The sequence below is a fragment of the Trichechus manatus genome, unplaced genomic scaffold, assembly GCF_000243295.1.
Source record: "Trichechus manatus latirostris isolate Lorelei unplaced genomic scaffold, TriManLat1.0 scaffold00052, whole genome shotgun sequence".
NCBI lineage: Eukaryota > Metazoa > Chordata > Mammalia > Sirenia > Trichechidae > Trichechus > Trichechus manatus.
In genome coordinates this window covers 12,857,768-12,877,907 of record NW_004443988.1, presented here as the reverse complement: position 1 = coordinate 12,877,907, position 20,140 = coordinate 12,857,768, and the positions used below count along the sequence as shown (strand labels likewise).

The 20,140-nt window shown below is 35.4% G+C and overlaps 1 protein-coding gene across 7 annotated transcripts in view; it reads left to right on the top strand.

Annotated features, from left to right (window-relative positions):
- Positions 1 to 20,140, top strand: part of TRPM7 (transient receptor potential cation channel subfamily M member 7) — a 176,138-nt gene that overhangs the window by 53,335 nt on the left and 102,663 nt on the right. For all 7 annotated transcript variants that reach the window (XR_002824320.1, XM_023732465.1, XM_023732467.1 and 4 more), the window contains 6 exons: positions 405 to 529; positions 6,304 to 6,475; positions 7,630 to 7,804; positions 9,286 to 9,409; positions 10,441 to 10,513; positions 12,370 to 12,470. Coding sequence is in view for 6 of the 7 variants with exons in the window: in XM_023732465.1 (XP_023588233.1) it covers positions 405 to 529; positions 6,304 to 6,475; positions 7,630 to 7,804; positions 9,286 to 9,409; positions 10,441 to 10,513; positions 12,370 to 12,470 (770 nt within the window). In the remaining variant the exon portion in view is untranslated. The remainder of the gene's footprint in view (positions 1 to 404; positions 530 to 6,303; positions 6,476 to 7,629; positions 7,805 to 9,285; positions 9,410 to 10,440; positions 10,514 to 12,369; positions 12,471 to 20,140) is intronic.

Genomic DNA, 20,140 nt, shown 5'->3' with positions numbered 1-20,140 from the left:
TTTTATTCAATTGGACAACTTTTGTAGCTGCTGGTTGTGTGTTTTCCTTATGGGCTTGTTCCACCAAGTCATACTCTTACTTTTCTTTAGATAATGTGTAGAATAATAACAAAAACCTAGAATTATTTGGAGGAGAAATATGAGAAAGGACTAGGCCTAACAACATGGTAAAAGATAGTTTTATATGTGTTTCAGGTAGTCATAGTGAGTCAGCATTGTGGGTTTTTTCTTTTCTTTCTTGTCCTTGGATATTCTTTTTAAGTTTGGCTTTTGGACTTTTTTGTCTTATATCTTATATGGGTAAAGAAATATATCATAAGCTATAATGTTATAGATTGAGCCCGGGGTTGTTCTCAGCAGAATAAAGACTTTCAAGTAAAATGAATAAAATTTTGTATGTACAGGTGTGGCAAAACATGTTGGTGATGCCCTCCAAGAACATGCTTCCAGATCATCTCGAAAAATTTGCACTATCGGAATAGCTCCATGGGGAGTAATTGAAAATAGAAATGATCTTGTTGGGAGAGATGTAAGAATGATTTTTTAAAAAATTTGTAATATTTGAATATACGTTTAAATAAAATTGTAGCAAGAGTAGTGCATATCAACTTAAGATATTCATGAGCATACCATACTTTTCAGATTAAGTTAAAGTATTTTTTTTCCTATATAAAGATGTAATGAGCGATGATGACAAAACGGAGAGAGGAACAGTATGGGTATATAGAATTTCTTGTATGTTATTGAAGTTAAGCTGGTACCAACTTATTCTAGAATGTTATAAATACAAGCTTTTGAATGTAATATTCGTGATAACCATTAGGAAAATTCATAAAAAAAATACACAAAAGGAAAAGGAGAAAGGAACCAAAGAGGCTCACTGCAATAAACCAACAAAACAAAAAAGCAAGCAGTACTGAAGGACAAAGACAAAGAAGGCTTAAGACACACAAAAAACAAAATGGCAGAAGTAAGTGAATGTAAATGGACTAAATATTCCAATCAAAAGGCAGAGAGTGGCACAATGGATTAAAAAAAAAAAATCCAGCTGTATGTTGTTTATAAGAGACACACTTTAAATCCAAGGACACAAATAAGTTGAAAGTGAAAGGACAGAAAAGATATTCCATGCAAATAATAACCAAAAGAGAGCTGGGGTAGCAATCTTAATATCAGACAAAGTAGACTTTAAGACACAATTTGTCAGAAGAAATAAAGATGGTCATTATATAGTGACAAGAGGGTCAATTAAGATTTAACAGTCATAAATACATGTACACCCAACATCAGGGCACCTAAATATATAAAGCAAATACAACAGAGTTGAAGGGAAAAATAGATAGTGGTGTATTTAAGTCTCCATCTGTTATTGTAGTACTATCAGTACTGGACAGAACGTCTAGAAAGAAGATCAGCAAGGAAGCAGAGGAACCGAATGACACTATAAACCACTACACTTAACAGACATGTATAGAACACTCCACTCAAAAACAGCACAATATACATTCTACTTCAGTGCACATGGATCATTCTCTAGGATAGACCACATTATGAAACACAAAGCAAGTCTTGATGAATTTAAAAAGATTGAAATCATACATAGTATTTTGTCTGACCACAATAGAGTGAAGCTAGAAATCAATAACAGAAGAAAACCTTGGAAAATACACAAACATATGGAAATTAGCAGACTGTTAAACTACCAGTGAGTGAGTCAAGGAAGAAATCAAAAGAGAAATCACAGATTTCTTAAGAGTCATATGAAAATGAAAGCACAACATACCAAAACTTAAGGGATGCAGCAAAGGCAAAAACATATAGCAATAAATGAGAAAGATCTCAAATTAACAGCCTAACTTGACAACTCCAGGAACTAGAAAGAGAAGACCAAACTAAGCCTAAACCTACCCGAAGAAAGGAAATAACAAAAGATCAGAGCAGAAATAAATGAAATAGAATAACAGAAAAACAATAGAGAGAATCGGTAAAACCAGAAGTTTGTTCTTTGAAAAGATCAATAAAATCGACAAACCTTTAGCTAGACTGACAAAGACAAGAAAAGATACAAATAACCAAAATAAGAAATCAAAGAAGAACATTACAAATGACCCTTTAGAAATAAAGAGAATTATGACAGAATGTTATGAACATCTGTATGCAACAAACTGGGTGACCTAGATTAAATGGACAAATTCTTAGAAGCACACAACCTACCCAAACTGACTCAAGAGGAAATAGAAAGTCTTAGCAGACCCATAACAAGTGAAGAGATCAAATCAGTGATCAAAAGCTTCCCAGCAAAAAGAAAGTCCTGGACCATATGACTTCACTGGGAAATTGTACTAAACATTTAGGGAAGAATTGACACCAATACTGTGTAAACTCTTCTCAAAGTTAGAGAAAATTACTCCCTAATTTATTCTATGAAGCAAACATGACCCTGATGCCCAAATCAGACAAAGACACGACAAGAGAAGAAAATTGCAGGCCTATGTCTGTTATGAATACAGATGCAAAAATTCTCAACAAAATACAAGGAAACAGAATCCAATAGCACATTAAAAGAAAGACACACACCATGACTTAGTCGGATTTATTCCAGGAATGCAGGGATGGTTCAACATTATAAAATAATCAGTGTAATACACTATAGAGCACAGGACAAGAACCACATGATCGTCTGTATGGATGAGGAAATGCATTTCGTAAATCCAATTCCTTTTCTTGATGAAAACTCTCAGGAAGATTGAAATAGAAGGGAAATTCCTCAGTATGATTCAGGGCATGTATGAAAAGCCAACAGCCAACATTATACTTAATGGAGAAAGACTGAAATTGGGAACAAGAGAAGGGTGCCAGCTCTTACCGCTTCTATTTAATATTGAATTAAAAATCCTAGCCGGAGCATTAAGACAAGAAAAAGAAATAAAAAGTATCTAGATTGGAGAAGAATAAGTAAAATTAATCTGAATTTGGAGATGGTATGATCCTGTATGTAGAAAATCCCAAAGAGTCTACAAGAAAACTTCTACAATTAATACAGAAATTTAGGAAAGTTGCAGGGCACAAGGTCAGCAAACAAAAATCAGTTGTGTTTCTGTACACCAGCAGTGAGAAATCTGAAAGGGAAATTAGGGAAGCAATTTCATTTACAATAGCATCTAAGGGAAGAAAACACCTAGGAATAAATCTAACCAGGGGCGTGAAGGACTTATAAAATGAAAAATGTAAAACACTGCTGAAAGAGATTAAAGAAGATTTAAGTAAGTGGAAAGATGTTCCATGTTCATAGATTGGAAAACTTAATATAGTTAAGATGTCAATAGTACCCAAAGCGATCTAAAGATTCAATGCAGTCTCTATCAAAATTCAAACAGCCTTCTTTACAGAAATAGAAAAACCAATCCTCAACTTTATATGGAATGGCAAGAGGTCCTGAATAACTAAACAATGTTGAAAGAGAAGAAAAAAGTAGGAGGGCTCACACTTCTGGGATTAAAACATACTACACCTACTCTTCACTTACCGACTGACTCATCCGACATTTCACATTTGCAACAGTAGTAAGAAATCTATTATCTGGCTATTTTGCACATTAATGAGGTGGCGGGCATGGTGGTAACTGTAACAAAGCGTCCCCTCCCTCAAGGAGGGTCACCAGGCTGCCTCCTGAAAGCTGGGCTACGCTGCCCCACACCCTCTGCTCCCTCCTGCCTGTGGTACGCCATATCCAGCTACCGTGTGGGACAGCACGGCTTCAGGGGAGATGTGCAGACATCACTGAGCCAGTGGGTGCCTCTCCTGGGTTTCCAGCTCCTTTGTGGCCTAGGCCCTGTGGCCCAAAATTGCTGTGAGGTGGGAAGGGAGGAAAGAAAGAGGCATTGGAGGGGGTGTTTGGAAGAAATGTGTGCGAGTTTAATGACATCACAAAGTGAGCCGAATTGGACTCATAGCCCCTGCCACAGTGGAGCTGAGTGTGCTGCCAGGCTCCCAGCTCCCTCACAGGAAGCCACAAGCCTCAGTGACTTGCCAGGTCTGGAGAGTAGTGCAGGCTCCAGATGGGATAGTAAACACAGGGCTTGCAGGGGTGGGAGTGGAGCCCTGGAGGTGGCTCTGCAAGGGAAACTCTGACCCAGCACAGGAGGAAGGGGAAGTGGTAAGTTGAGGGCCCTCCAGTCACACACCCAGGGTTTATCCAGCTTTGTCTCCTGTAAGCCTCCTTCTCTGCAGAGGAATAATGTATAACTGGACTTACCACAGTGATGAGCACATCAGTAAATCTTCGCTGTTATTGCTGTGATCATATTTTCTAAGTTAAAAAAAATTGGACAAATGGATGATCTGAAAGCAGAAAAAAAATCTTCCTTTTTCACATAATGCCAATTTTCACAGAATAGACTGATCTTTGGACCCTAACCATGTGGATAAGTGAGGAGTGGGTATATATAACTGCGGTAATCAGAATAGCCTGGTACTGGTATAACAGTAGACACATAGATCAATGGTATAGAATTGAGAGTCCAGAAGTAAACCCACACGTCTGTGGTCAGCTGATTTTTGACAAGAGTGCTGAGTCCATTCGATGGGGTAAGAAGAGTCTCTTCAATGGATGGTACTAGGGAAATTGGATTTCCACATGGCAGAAAAATGAAACAGGATCCATGCCTCACAATATACACAAAAACAAATTCAGAATGGATTAAGGACCTTAAATATGCAAACTAAAACCATAAAATTCTTTGAAGAACAAGCAGGGGCTGTGCTGTCGGTCTTCCTTTCAACAATGAAGTATCTAATGAAATAACAAAAGCACAAATAGCAAAAGACAAAATAAATGGGACCTCATAGAAATTAAAAACTTTCGTTCTTCAAAAGACTTTGCCGAAAATGTGTTAAGACAAGCTATTGATTGGGGGAATATCTTAGGGAACCATACATCTGACAGGAATCTAATAATCAAAATATAAAACTTTGACAACAAAAAAGGGACAAATAATCCAGTCATAAAATGGCCAAAGGACTTGAATAAATGTTCCACTAAAGAGGACATTCAGAGGACCACCAGACTTATGAAAAGATGCTCAGCATCATTAGTCATCAGAGAGATGCAGGTGCAGATCACAGTGAGATACCATTTCACTCCCACTGTGATGGGAATGAACAAATCTATCTTGGAAGTATAGCCAGAGTGCTCCTTGGAAGTGAGGGTGGCAAGACTTCGTCTCACATACTTTGGACATGTTATCAGGAGGGACCGGTCCCTGGAGAGGAACATCACGCTTAGTAAGGTAAAAGGTCAGTGAAAAAGAGAAAGACCTTCGACAGAGATGGATTGACACGGTGGCTGCAACAATGGCGTCAGACATTGCAATGATTGTGAGGATGGCACAGTCTGGGCAGTGTTTCGTTTTGTTGTACATAGGATCACTGAGTTGGAACTGACTCAGTGGCACCTAACAGAATGGCCAAGATTTAAAAAAAAAAAAAAAAAAAAAAATCACAGAAAATAACAAATGTTGGCGAGAATGTGGGCCAGTTGGAACCCTTAACCATTGCTGGTGGGAATGCAAAGTGGTACAGCCATTGTGGTACACACATACAATGGAATACTTTTTGGCCAGTAGGAGAGATGAAGTCTTGATATATGCTACAGTATGGAAGGAGCTTGAAGACCTTATGCTGAGTGTTATAAGCTAATAACAAATGGACCAAAATTTATGACCTCATTTTTATAAATAGACAAGAGAAGAAAAAGTTTTTCCTGAGATATTCTTGTCCTTCTAAAAATACATTTATACTTATAAATCATTGCCATTATAGTGTGGATACAGTTACGGTTTCTGCATTTTTTTGTATAGCATTATATCACACCTTTTCTATATCGTGCCAGTCTTTGCAATTAAAATTTTTAATGATTGCATGACATTTAGAATTTATTTTGTCACTAAGAGTAGGAGTCAAATGCTAGTATTTAGTAAGTTAAAGATAATTGAATTGCTTATAGGTATTTATCAAGAGACTATTGAAAAGAAATTGCTGATTTTGTTTGTTTCTTCTTTTGCATGTGATGATGAAATATGTAATTTTTCAGTGAGAATCTAAATAAAATTGTACAATTTAGTTCTTCATTGATTAAGTTCAGTTGCTTAATAGTCTGTCCTTTTTATATAGTCTTTAACATTTTTTGCTTGTTTACATATGTAAAATAGAATTTTACCTCTTTTATTTACACCTTATTTTAAAGTTTGTTTTAAATTATGTGTAATCCTGCCCACTAACTCTTACATTTGCCATTGTGTTTAGGTGGTTGCTCCTTATCAAACTTTATTGAACCCCTTGAGCAAATTGAATGTTCTGAATAATCTACATTCCCATTTCATATTGGTGGATGATGGCACTGTTGGAAAATATGGAGCAGAAGTCAGACTGAGAAGAGAACTTGAAAAAACTATTAATCAGCAAAGAATTCATGCTAGTAAGGGAATTTATGAATTTGTTACTGTTGAAATTATTCTGGGCTGTATTAATTGCCAGCAACATTCTGAAAGGCGTCAGAATGTTCTTTGAAGTGCTCTTCATTACACAGGGAGACAGCATATGAAACAACCAAGAATGGCTGACCTTAGACAAAATAAGATGACCTAGTAAAAGAAGAGAGCCCTGGTGGCAGAATTGTTAAGTGTTTTGCTGCTAACCAAAAGGTTGGTAGTTCAAATACACCAGCCGCTCTTTGGGAACCCTATGGAGCAGTTCTACTCTGTCTTACAGCGTTGCTATGAGTTGGAATTGACTCGAGGGCAATGGATTTGGGTTTTTTTTTTTTTTTTTTTTTAAGTAAAAGAAGACTGAGGCCAAAAAGGGTAATAACTCAGGTATTGAGGCCAAAGTAAGAAAGATTGACTGTTGTCATTGCAACCTCATTTTAGCCAAATATTCTGAATGTGTCGTATATTCCAGTATATGACTTTGAAATTGAAGATTGAAAATTAAAATAAAAAAGAAAATCACTTGTCACAAAGTAAGAATTAGCTTGGTTAAAGTTCATAAAAGGTGCAGGCATCACTCTTTTGGCAGATGTATCTTGAAAGTTGGTATTCTTGAGACTGGTTTTCCTTTCCAGTCTTTCTGGTTCAACGTTTAGATTTTTATTTTAATTAGAAGAAATTTTGTAACCCTAGGACATCAAGAAGGTGAATGCCATGAAAAAGTGAAATAAAAGTACAAAATTTACACAACAGTGCATTTAGATAATGGTGAAGTCACAGCATAAGTTACAATTCAGAAATATATTCTCTCATCGCAGTACAGGGTGTTTTAAAAACAAAAATTGGGGTTTTAAAGAGTTCGATTAGTAAAATAAACAACATAATGTTATTTTTCATTGAGTATATGAATTCTTTGATGTGTGTATTATTTATTGGATTTTAAAGTTTTATCAAAGAAAAAGTAATTTATTCATTATTTAATTTATTTTTGCCAGACTGGTATCACATTGAATGCTTAAAGTGATGTCAGCACTTATTCTTAAAGGAAATTATGTTTTAGTTTTGTTTGTTTGATTGAGTGAATGGTAAGATTAAATTAACTGAATTTTGCCGTTTTTTTAAATTTAACTTTTACCTGTTTTAGGAATTGGCCAAGGTGTCCCTGTGATGGCACTCATATTTGAGGGTGGGCCCAATGTTATCCTCACAGTTTTAGAATACCTTCAGGAAAGTCCTCCTGTTCCAGTAGTTGTATGTGAAGGAACAGGCAGAGCTGCAGATCTACTAGCATATATTTATAAACAAACTGAAGAAGGAGGGTAAGTGGATGAGTGTAACAAATATAAGTGTATAACAAATATTTTTCAATCTGTAATTTGTGTGTTCTTTTAATAACAAAGTTTTAATAGCTTCATGTAAAGAGGCTTGTGGTTTGAAAATATTGGATTCATTTCAGTGTTTAATGAACATGAAAATACCAAGTTTAATATAATACTTTGGTAAGGTTTGAGAAAATAGCCTGTCTCATTTATTATTGGAAGGAGTTAAAATATAACAACCTTCAGAGAGGACAGTTTAAAAAGATCTGTCAGAGTTAGAGGCATATATTTTTTGACCCAATAGTTTCACTTCTGGGAATTGATCCTACAGGTGTACATATGTGAAATGATGTATGTATAAAGTTATTCTTTAAACTGTTACTTATAATAGTAAATGATTGGAATGAAATAAAACATCAGAAGAAGTCTAGATAAATAAATTATGGTACTTCCGCACAGTGATTCCATTTCCACAATTAAGTTTATAGCTGAAAGAATAAGGATGGTATCTGTGTATTAGACTTGGGAAGATTACCAAAATATATACATGGAAAAAGGAAGATTTGCGTATCGAATGTATATTGTGCTACCTTTTATGGAGAAAAAAAAAAAGGAGACAAGTATTTGTAGATATGTATATAAAGAGATTCTGTAAAGTTATACACACTAATAATAGTTCCTAAAGAGGTTTGGGATGGGAACTGGGTAGATGGGAAGGAAACTTTTCACTGTGGCTTCATATTTTTATATTTTGTATTTTCTAGTCAATTAAGAATGTAATACATGTAATACGTTCTTAGTGGGATAGCTAGATGGATATGGTGGTGTAAACCCTGCTATGAACTTTAAAAAATATATTCTACTAGTTAAAAAAAAAAGCCTAACATACTGCCAAAGAAAACTATCACTGTGTCTTTCACAAAGAAAAATTATTGAAAAATTCACTTCCCAAGCATTTAGCCAAATTAAAATGCCCCATCTTATATAAATAGTGTGTAAATTAAAGATCTTAGAAACAAAAATTAAAAATCCTTTAAGTGGTGCAATACTTGTTGCCACATCTGTGTCTTGTTTAATTTTTATATTATTTTATATTTTTGAACCATGTAAATACATTACTCATTCAAAAAACTAAATTAAAATGTGAGTGTTTATGTTTAAAACATCTTGCTGAAGTACTGTTTTATATAACAATATATTGGAATTCTCTTTACATAATGTCTTACAAAATTTGAGAGTACTTAACAGTAAAAACACATGCCTTGTAAAAATTTTCATAAAGTAATACAAAGAGAAAAATCACTTTTTTTTTTCAATTATCGTGTGTCCTAGAGAAGAAGATAATTCTACTTAGGGTCAAGTATTTAATGTTAGTACAGTATCTTTAAAGGTCTTGCAGAGATCTGCGTGCACTTCATGTTAAATCCTATAAATAATGGAAGGTTAAATCAGTGGATTAAGTATGTTTCCTCTTAACCCAGGAGTCTTCCTGATGCAGCAGAGCCTGATATTATTTCAACTATCAAAAAAACATTTAATTTTGGCCAGAGTGAAGCAGTTCATTTATTTCAAACACTGATGGAGTGCATGAAAAAAAAGGAACTTGTAAGTAGATCTCAGCAGAATAGGCTTTTTTCTTTCATTCAAAGCACATTCTAAATTGGTGAAATATTTTTGTTTTTAAGTTGGATTTTAAATTTTTAATTCTTTTTTAACTATGTGAAGATGTCATTTATTGTTCTGTACAAGCTGAGAGAGATCATGGAAGAAGGATTGTAGCTTTTATATGGTATTGACCAGTATATTTATATTTCTGTTTTAGGAAATGTTTCATAACTAGATCTGAAAAGATTATGTCCAGTATCAAGGAAGAACTCTACATATTTGTTAGTGGCTTCTCTGATAAATTTTTTTGGAAAAATTTTTTAAACAGTTTTAGTCGTAGTGAGTGCTCAGGCCTGTGAAAAGTAAAGATCAGTGCTACCTAGTTTCAGTCATCTAAATGGGCTTAAGTTTTCAGAGATAAAATTTTTAAACAACTCTAAGTAGATGGATAATACCATGATCTGATTTGCTATCTTCTTTCATTGCCAGTGTTTGAACACTGTGAAATGAAGTGAATTAAAAAATTTGTATTGGAGTTATAATAATCTTTTACTCAGTGAAAAATGTTATTAAACAAAAATTCTGTAATGATGTTACCTTCAAATGATTTAAAGAAAATTTTCTGTAAAAGGATTGACCAAAACAGACATTTCTCAATAACGCCTGTATTACTAGAATAAATAAGTGTTCATACTGTAAAAGGAACAGCAGGATTTACTTTGATGAGTAACACATAACCTCAGGCATAAATTGCTTATATTTTAGTAAGGAATGTAACGTAGGTCAAAAAATGAATATAATATAAAGCTAGACGTTTTGAATAACCTGCCATTTGTTTGGTAAATTAAACCAGATCTTTAAATTTTCTTTTTTTTTCTGGGGTGCGGTGGGGAGGAAAGGTTTGAAATGCCATTTTTGACCAAAAATTAAAACAGTATATATATATCTCCCATGTAGTTCGAAGTTATTTTCTGTTTTATGATATGTTATCTTTAAAAATACAGTGGCATAATGTTATAATCTTTAAATAGATCACTGTTTTCCACATTGGATCAGATGAACATCAAGATATAGATGTAGCAATACTTACTGCACTGCTAAAAGGTAAGATTTTTAATGCTTTTATTTGTAAGATCTTTAATTTATAGCCTATTTACATAAGATAGGGCTTTTTAATTTGATTAAATGCTTGGGAAGTAAATTTTTCAGTAATTTTTTTCTTTTGTGAAGGACACAATGATGGCTTCTTTGGCAGTAAGTTAGGCTTTTTGTTTTTTTAACTTGTAGAATATATTTTTTAAAATTCATAGCAGGGTTTATGCCGCCATAACCATCTAGTTATCCCATTAAGAATGTATTTCATTTCAAGTGAATAATTAAAAAGTATTAAGTATGTATTCTGTTCTTAATCAGCTGAAAAATTAGTGTTTAAATCTGTTAAGATATTTGTTGATAGAAATTAAACATAGTATTCTGCAACACACTGTTTTTGTTCTGAAGGGAAAATGTGAAAAGAAAACTAATCATATTTTGTAGGACTGAGAGGCTGATGCACATGCAAGCATTGAACTCTTTCCCTCCCATTTTGCTGCCAAGACATGAAACTGATACAATAATACTGGGAAAAATCTTTTCAAAAATTAGGCATTAGAATGGTGTGCCATCCAGGTACCTGAAAGTCTAAGTATGATGTGATGTAGGCAGGAGCCGAGCAAGCCGGCACTGTCTTGTCATTCACAAGGATCTCCCAAATATTAGACCAGATTATATTGTTAGTAGGTCACAGTTTTTTAAAATACTACAATAAAATATAAGGTAATATATTTCTGTTATCTTGGGACCAAAAGATTGTAAGTAATGGGAAACCCAGATACCATAAAGAAGAAAATCAATAAATGGATGGTATGAAAATATAAAAATAAAATGAAAAGAGAGCACTAATACTTGCCATATACTTTCTGTATGCTAACCACTGTGCCTTTGTGGTTTATGTTGTTTTCTCATTTTATCCCTGTGACAGCCCTAAGATGTATATTTCCTATTATTTTTCCCATTTTATAGAAGAGGCAAATAAGGAACAAATAACTTGGAAAGATCACAGAGAGTGGCTATAAGTTATTAAAAAGATGAATACCTTATAGAAGAATAAGTTAGAATTTATGTAAAAGATATTTGCTGAAGAATACACATGCATGGGGAGGAAATGTGGAAAGATAGTGAACAATTTAGTAATAAAAGTAAATTAAAACAACAGTAGAAAATTTCCCTCTTACTGGTGTATGGAGAAATGGCCATTCTTACATTCCTGGTGGATGAATGAGGTAGCATAACCTTTCTGGAATATAATTGGCAGTATATTAAAAACCTTAAAGTATGTATCTTTTTACCCAGCAATTTTACTTCTAGAAAATCATTCTCTTTAAATAATCAAACATGCACAAAAATATACTCAGCAAAAAAATCAAAATAATCTGCATATTCGCTAAGTAGAGAATTTGTTAAATAAATTGCAGCTCTCCTTTAAGAAGTGGTAATCTACATAAGGTATATCTAATCTAAGATGTGATGTTAAGGTGCATACAGCAGGCTACTGAACACTTTGTATGGTATGATCCTAATTTTGAGTAAATAATTTAAAGTATTTGTATGAGCTTATCCACTTGAAAGAATATTTTTTCAGAATCTAAACAGTCAGTAATGTCTCTGTTACAGAAACAGATGATTTTTGTTTTATTCTCATTTTCTGCATTCTGAATGGTTTGCAATGAGCTTTCCATAATCGGAAAATAAAAGTCCTCGACCCTGGGTAACTTTTTCTCTCTGGGGCAGGCTACTTCAGAATGGTGGCTGACACCAGCTATGTAAGTTAATTAAAGGGGAGTGGGGAGAATTCATAAGTGTTCACATTTTAATGGAGATAAATTAGTTGAACTTTTCAATTATTTTCTTTATTTAATTAGGCACTAATGCATCAGCATTTGACCAGCTTATCCTTACACTGGCATGGGATAGAGTTGACATCGCCAAAAATCATGTATTTGTTTATGGGCAGCAGTGGCTGGTATGTACATAATCTATATATACAATTAAATGTAATTAAACTAAGTAATACCAAAGGATTTGTTACAACTGTGACCTAACTTGACATTTTACCTCCCTTTCAAAAGTGCATAATTAATCTAGCTAAACATTTCCACAACTTTCAGGTACATGTAGGACTTAATAAGTTATATTTTTCTCTTGATAAAACCTTGTTATTTGTGAGGTATATATTTATTAGCTGTCGTCGAGTTGGTCTCCAACTCATGGTAACCCCATGCACAAGGAAATGAATTGCTGTCCCGTCCTGTGCTTATCTCCGTGATCAGTTGTAGATCAGACAGGATCCGTAGGGTTTTCATTGACTGATTTTTAGAAGTAGATTGACTGGCCTTCTTAATCATTCTTAATCTGGAAACTGCTGAAACCAGTTCAGCATCATAGTAACATGCAAGCCTCCGCTGAGAGATGAGTAGTGGCTGTGACTGAGATGCATCGCCAGGAATTGAGCCCAAGTCTCCCACGTGGCAGGCGAGAGTTCTACCACTGAACCACCACTGCCTTCCACAGGTATATGTTGTTGTTAGTTGCCGTTAAGTTGATTCCGACATGTGGAGCCCCTGTGTATGCAGAGTAGAACTGCTCCATGAGGTTTTCAAGGCTGTGACCTTTTGGAACCAGGTCAGTCACCAGGCCTGTCTTCCGAGGTACTGCTGAGTGGGTTCCAACTGCCAACCTTTCAGCTTACAATCGAGTGCTTAACCACTTGCACCACCCAGAAACGTCTCCAAAACTCCTAGAACTGAATGAAGCCTTGGATATAGTGCTCTGTATATAAGAGAACTTATTATGGCATTTTCCTGGATGCTTAAGATTTGTTTCTTCTGCAGTTCTGCCATCTTAGTAAATGGCAACAACCTCTTTCCATTTTCTCACATGAGAAACCTTAATGTCATCCTTTACTTCTCTCTTCCTCATATATTCCAGTCCAAATCCATTTGTAAATCTTTTCAGATCTACTTTAAAAATACCTAGTTTTACTACTCTAGTCCAATCTACCATCATCTTTCTTCTGTATTATTTCAGTAACATCCTTTTTGCTTTCATTCTTCCACAGCCCTTATGATGACCTATAAGGCTATAAATTATCTGTCCCATTACAGCCTCTCTGACCTTACGTACTACTTCTGTCCCGTTTGCTCTTGTTGACCTAGCCGTGTTGACCTTTTTGCTGTTCTTTGAACATACTAGGCATGCTCCTGCATCTAGACTTGTTTTTTTCTCTGTCAGGAACATTCTTCCCATAGATATCCACCAGGACTTGCTTCCTCATCTCTTTTTGATACGTGCACGAATGCCCCCTCCTCAGTTAGGCTTTCCTTGTCTACCCTATTTTTTTTTTTTTTTTAAATTGTGCTTTAAGTGAAAGTTCACAGTTCATGTTAGTTTTTCATACAAAAGTTTATACACACATTGTTATGTGACCCTAGTTGCTCTCCCTATAATGTGACAGCACACTCCTCCTTTCCACCTTGGATTTCCCGTGTCCATTCAACCAGTTTCTGCCCGTTTTTTGCCTTCTCATCTCGCCTCCGGACAGGAGCTACCCATTTAATGTTATGTACCTACTTGAGCTAAGAAGCACTCTCTTCACCGGTATCATTTTATGTCTTATAGTCCAGAATAATCTACATGTTAAGAGTTGGCTTCGGGAATGGTTTCAGTTCTGGACTAACAGAGAGTCCGGGGACCATGTCTTCCGGTGTCCCTCCAGTTTCAGTCAGACCATTAAGTCTGGTCTTTTTACTAGAATTTGAGTTCTGCACCCCACTTTTCTTCTGCTCTGTCAGAGACTCTGTTGTATTCGCTGTCAGGGCAGTCATTGGTGGTAGCCAGGCACCATCTAGTTCTTCTGGTCTCAGGCTGATGGAGTCTCTGGTTTATGTGGCCCTTTCTGTCTCTTGGGCTACTACTTTCCTTGTGTCTTTGGTGTTCTTCATTCTCCTTTACTCCAGGTGGATTGGGACCAATTGATGCATCTTAGATGGCCGCTCACTAGCTTTTAAGACCCCACGTGCCACTCATCAAAATGAGATGCGGAACATTTTCTTAATAAACTTTGTTATGCAGATCGACCTAGATGTCCTCTGAAAGCATGGTCACCAGACCCCCACCCCTGCTACTCTGTCCCTGGAAGTGTTTGGTTGTATTCAGGAAACATCTTAGGTTGTGTTTAGTCCAGTTGTGGTGACTTCCCCTGTATTGTGTGCTGTCATTCCCTTCACCTAAGATAATTCTTCTCTACTATCTGGTTGGTAAATACCCCTCTCCCTCCCTCCCCACCCTTGTAACCATCAAAGAATGTTTTCTTGTGTGTTTAAAACTTTTCTTGAGTTCTTATAGTACTGGTCTCATACAATATTTGTCCTTCTGCGACTATTTCTAATGCCTTCAAGATTCATCCATGTTATGAGATGTTTCACACATTCATCGTTGTTCTTTATAGTTAGTATTCCATTGTGTGAATATACCATAATTTGTTTATGCATTCATCCGTTGATGGGCACCTAGGTGGCTTGTATCTTTTTGCTTTTGTGAGCAGTGCTGCAGTGAACATGGATGTGCATATACCTATTTGTGTGACGGCCCTTATTTTTCTAGGATATATTCCAAGGAGTGGGATTACTTGATCATATGGTACTTCTATTTCTAGCTTTTAAGGAAGCGCCAAATCGATTTCCAAAGTGTTTGTGCCAGTTTACATTCCCACCAATGGTGTATAAGTGTTCCAGTCTCTCTACAACCTCTCCAAAATTTATTATTTTGTGTTTTCTGGATTAATGCTAGCCTTGTTGGGATGAGATGATACCTCATTGTAGTTTTGATTTGCATTTCTCTAATGGCTAATGCTCGTGAGCATTTCCTCATGTATTTGTTAGCTGCCTAAATGTCTTCTTTGGTGAAATGCCTGTTCATGTCCTTTGCCCATTTTTTAATTGAGTTATTTGTCTATTGTTGAGGTTTTGCAGTAACTTGTAGATTTTAGAGATTAGATGCTGATCAGATTTGTCATAGTCAAAAATTTTTTCTCAGTCTGAACGCTGTCTTTTGACTCTTTTGGTGAACTCTTTCGATGAGCGTAAGTGTTTGACTTTTAGGAGCTCCCAGTTATCTGGGGTTTGTGCATTGTTACTTATGATTCATATTCTGTTTATGCCATGTATTAGGGCTCCTAGCATTGTCCCTATTTTTTCTTCCATGATCTTTATTGTTTTCGATTTTATATTTAGGTCTTTGATACATTTTGAAGTTTTGTGCATGGTGTGAGGTATGGGTCTTGCTTCATATTTTTGCAGATGGATATCTAGTTATGGCAGCACCGTTTGTTAAAGAGACTGTCATTTCCCCTGTTATTGGACTTTGAGTGTTTGTCAAATAACAGCTGCTCGTAGGTGGATGAATTTGCATCTGGATTCTCAGTTCTGTTCCATTGGTCTGTGTATCTGTTGTTGTACCAATACCAGGCTGTTTCGACTACTGAGGCAGTATTACAGGTTCTAAAATCAGGTAATGTGAGGCCTCCCACTTTGTTCTTATTCTTGAGTAATGCTTTACTTACCTGGGGCCTCTTCCCTTTCCATTTAAAGTTGGTGATTTGTTTCTCCATCTCATTAAAAAATGCCATTGGAATTTGGATCGGGATTGCATTGTATCTATAGATCGCTTTGGATAAAATTGACATTTTCACAATGTTGAGTCTTCCTGTACAGAGGAAGGTATGATTTTCCACTTATGCAGGTCTCTCTTGGTTTCTTGCAGTAGTGTCTTGTAGTTTTCATTGTATAGGTCTTTTACGTCTCTGGTTAGATTGATTCCTAAGTATTTTATCTTCTTGGGGGCTATTGTTAGTGGTATTGATTTGGTGATTTCCTCTTCAAGATTCTCTTTGTTAGTGTAAAGGAATCTAATTGATTTTTGTCTGTTTCTCTTGTATCCTGAAACTTTGCTGAAGTCTTCTGTTAGTTCCAGTAGTTTTCTTGTGGATTCTTCGGGGTTTTCTGTGTCTAAGATCATATCATCTGCAAATAGAGATACTTTCATTTCTTCTTTACCAATTTTGATGTCCTGTATTTCTTTTTCTAGCCTAATTGCTCTGGCTAGGGCCTCTAGCACAGTGTTGAATAAGAGTGGTGATAAAGGGTATCCTTGTCTGGTTCCCGTTCTCGAGGGGAATGCTTTCAGACTCTCCATTTAGGATGATGTTGGCTGTTGGCTTTGTATAAATGCCCTTAATTATGTTGAGGAATTTCCCTTCTGTTCCTATTTTGTTGAGAGTTTTTATCATGAATGGGTATTAGACTTTGTCAAATGCCTTTTCTGCATCAATTGATAAGATCATGTGGTTCTTTTGTTTTATTTATGTGATAGATTACTTTGTTTTTCTAATGTTGAACCATTGCTGCATACCTAGTGTAAATCCCATGGGATCATGGTGAATTATTTTTTTGATATGTTGTTGAATTCTCTTGGCTAGAATTTTGTTGAGGATTTTTGCTTCTGTATTCATGAGGTATATTGAGCTGTAATTTTCTTTTTTGTGGTGTCTTTACCTGGTTTTGGTATCAGGGTTATGCTGGCCTCATAGAATGAGTTTGGGAGTATTCCATGCTTTTCTATGCTCTGAAGTACCTTTGGTAGTTGTTGTGTTATCTCTTCTGTGAAAGTTTGGTAGAATTCTCCAGTGAAACCATCTGGGCCAGGGATTTTTTTTTTGTTAGGAGTTTTTTTAATTACCTTTTCAACCTCTTGTTTTGTTATGGATTTATTTAGTTGTTCTACCTCTGTTTGTGTTAGTTTAGGTAGGTAGTGAGTTTCTAGAAATTTGTCCATTTTCTCTAGGTTTTCAAATTTGTCACAGTACGGTTTTTCATAGTATCCTGTTATGATTCTTTTCGTATCAGTTGGGTCTGTTGTGATATTGCCCATCTCATTTCTTATCTGCATTATTTGATTCCTCCTCTTTTTCTATTGTCAGTTTGGCCAATGGTTTATCAATATTGTTGATCTTTTCAAAGAACCAGCTTTTGGTCTTGTTAACTCTTTCAATTGTTTTTCTGTTTCCTGTTTCATTCATTTCTGCTTTAATTTTTGTTATTTGCTTTCTTCTGGTGCCCAAGGGCTTCTTTTGCTGCTCTCTTTGTATTCAAATTCTAGAGTTAATGTTTTGATTATGGCCCTTTCTTCTTTTTGGATGTGTGCATTTACTGCTATAAACTGACCTCTGAGCACTGCTTTTGCTGTGTTCCAAAGGTTCTGATAAAGGTGTGTTTTCATTCTCATTTGATTCTGTAAATTTCTTTATTCCATCCTTAATTTCTTCTGTAACCCAGTAGTTTTTGAGCAAGGTCTTGTTCAGTTTTATTTTTTTCCCTTGTTTTTTCTGTTACTGATTTCTACTTTTATGGCTTCATGGTCAGAAAAGATGCTTTGTAATATTTTGATGCTTTCGATTCTGTTAAGGCTTGCCTTATGGCCTAATATGTGGTCTTTTCTGGAGAATGTTCTGTGTGCATTGGAAAAGAAAGTATACTTGGCTGCTTTTGGGTGGAATGTTCTGTATATGTCTGTGAGATCAAGTTGGTTGACTGTGGCATTTAGATCTTCCGTGTCTTTATTGAGCTGCTTTCTGGATGTTCTGTCCTTCACTGAAAGTGGTGTGTTGAAGTCTCCTACTATTACTGTGGAGCTGTCTCTCTCTCTTTCCAAGGCTGTTAAAGAGTTTGTTTTATGTATTTTAGAGCCCTGTCATTGTAGTCCACCGTATTTTAATAACATCCCCCAATGCGAGCGTTTCTTGTGTTCTTTGCTACCATTTTATTTCTCTCTAGCATTTATCACTATCTGACAAATCATGTTTCTCAGCTGTTTACTTTTTTATTACTAGAAGTTAAATTTTATGAGGGCAGGAATAATGTTTAGGTATTTTTGCTGCTGTATTCATAGCCTGGCACATAGTAAGCACTCAGTCTACTTTTTACGTATTTGAATCAGTATGAGGCTGTTTAAATTAAAATTTCATCCATTATCTTAGAGAATTTTCCAGCCTTTACAGAAGGATGAGCTAGATCTTTTCTATTTACATAATAAATGTGTACAGCAGATTGTACAGAAGTATGCATAGTATGTGTCTTAGCTATCTAGTGCTGGTATAACAGAAATACCACAAGTGGAAGGCTTTAACAAACAGAAATTTGTTTTCTTATAGTTTAGGAAGCTAAGCTAGAGGTTCGAATTCAGATCTCCAGCTCTAGGGAAAGGTTTTCTCTCTGTGCAGGCTCTGGGGAAGGTCCTTGTCTTTTTAGCTGTTGCTCTTGTGGGATCTTAGTGTGGTTTGGCATCTCTCTTCCCCCATCTCTGCTTCCTAGCTTGCATGTTTAATCTCTTTTGTATCTGAAGAGATTGACTCAAGGTACACCTGATACTAATCCTGCCTCATTAACGTAACAAAGACATCCCATTCCCAAATGGATTTATAACCACAGGTGTAGAGGTTAGGATGTAGAACTCATATTTTGGTGGGGGACACATTTCAATCTGTAACAGTATGATCCTAATTGTGATAATTTCTGTGTATGAATGTGCACACATGCATATGACATACCTGTGTTAGTCATAGAATCTGGAAACTGTTAACATTGGATAACTAGAATAATGAGAAACTTTTATTTTTTACCATTTTGTAATGTTTGACTTTTTTAAACCATGGGAGTGTATTTCCTATGTAATAAATAATAATTCATTTAGTGGCCTCCCCTCTTACAGAATTACATAGGAAGAAATTGATTCTAATCAACTGTGGTAAAACTCAAAACAGTAAACCAGCCTTCTAAGTTATATTCCCTTGAATAGTTTCATTGGGTATCTTATGGTATCTTCATATGTTCATTTAGTGATGTGTGGCTTGGATAAAGCCTTTACCTTCTATGTATATTGTCATCTGTCTCATGGATTTGATGTGCGTAATATTATCTGTTTGAATTTGTGTTCCCCCCTCACTGTCTGTAAGACTGGTATTGCTTTTTTCGCTTGATTGTTAGGAGTACAGTATGTATTAACTTAATGAAGAAGTAGCTGGTTACAAAGCAGAATACATTTTGTTGTACTGAATGTTTTTTCTCAGATACTAAAGTTTAGTTAGACTTTGTTGTTTGTTGCTCTAGGGCAATGGTTATAAACCCAATCAGACAAACCACTAATTTTTTAAAACAAAAATTGTGTTGTATTTCCTTTTACTATACTAAAATAAAATTTTATGAATAAGCACTTTTTTTTTAAAAAAACTGTAGTGCCTTAATTGTAATAACATGGAGAAATAAAATTGATTTATAATAAAAAAATAGATCTTTCAGTATGGAGATGCTCTAGCTTGACAACATATAGAAGACATAATGAGTTGTCAGATGCTTGCACTTATGCACAGAATCAATTTAAGTGCTACAGTTATTGGCATGGACTAATACAGGTATGTTGTTGGTAATGTAAATACTATGAGGAGCAATAAAACACTCCTTACAAGTACAGAACCATGAAATAGCAGTGAGAGGACTTAGTGGACAGTGGAATAAATGCTCTGAATGTTAGAATAAGTAATAATAAATTAGTATTATTTATATATGATAAGACAAAGAAGAA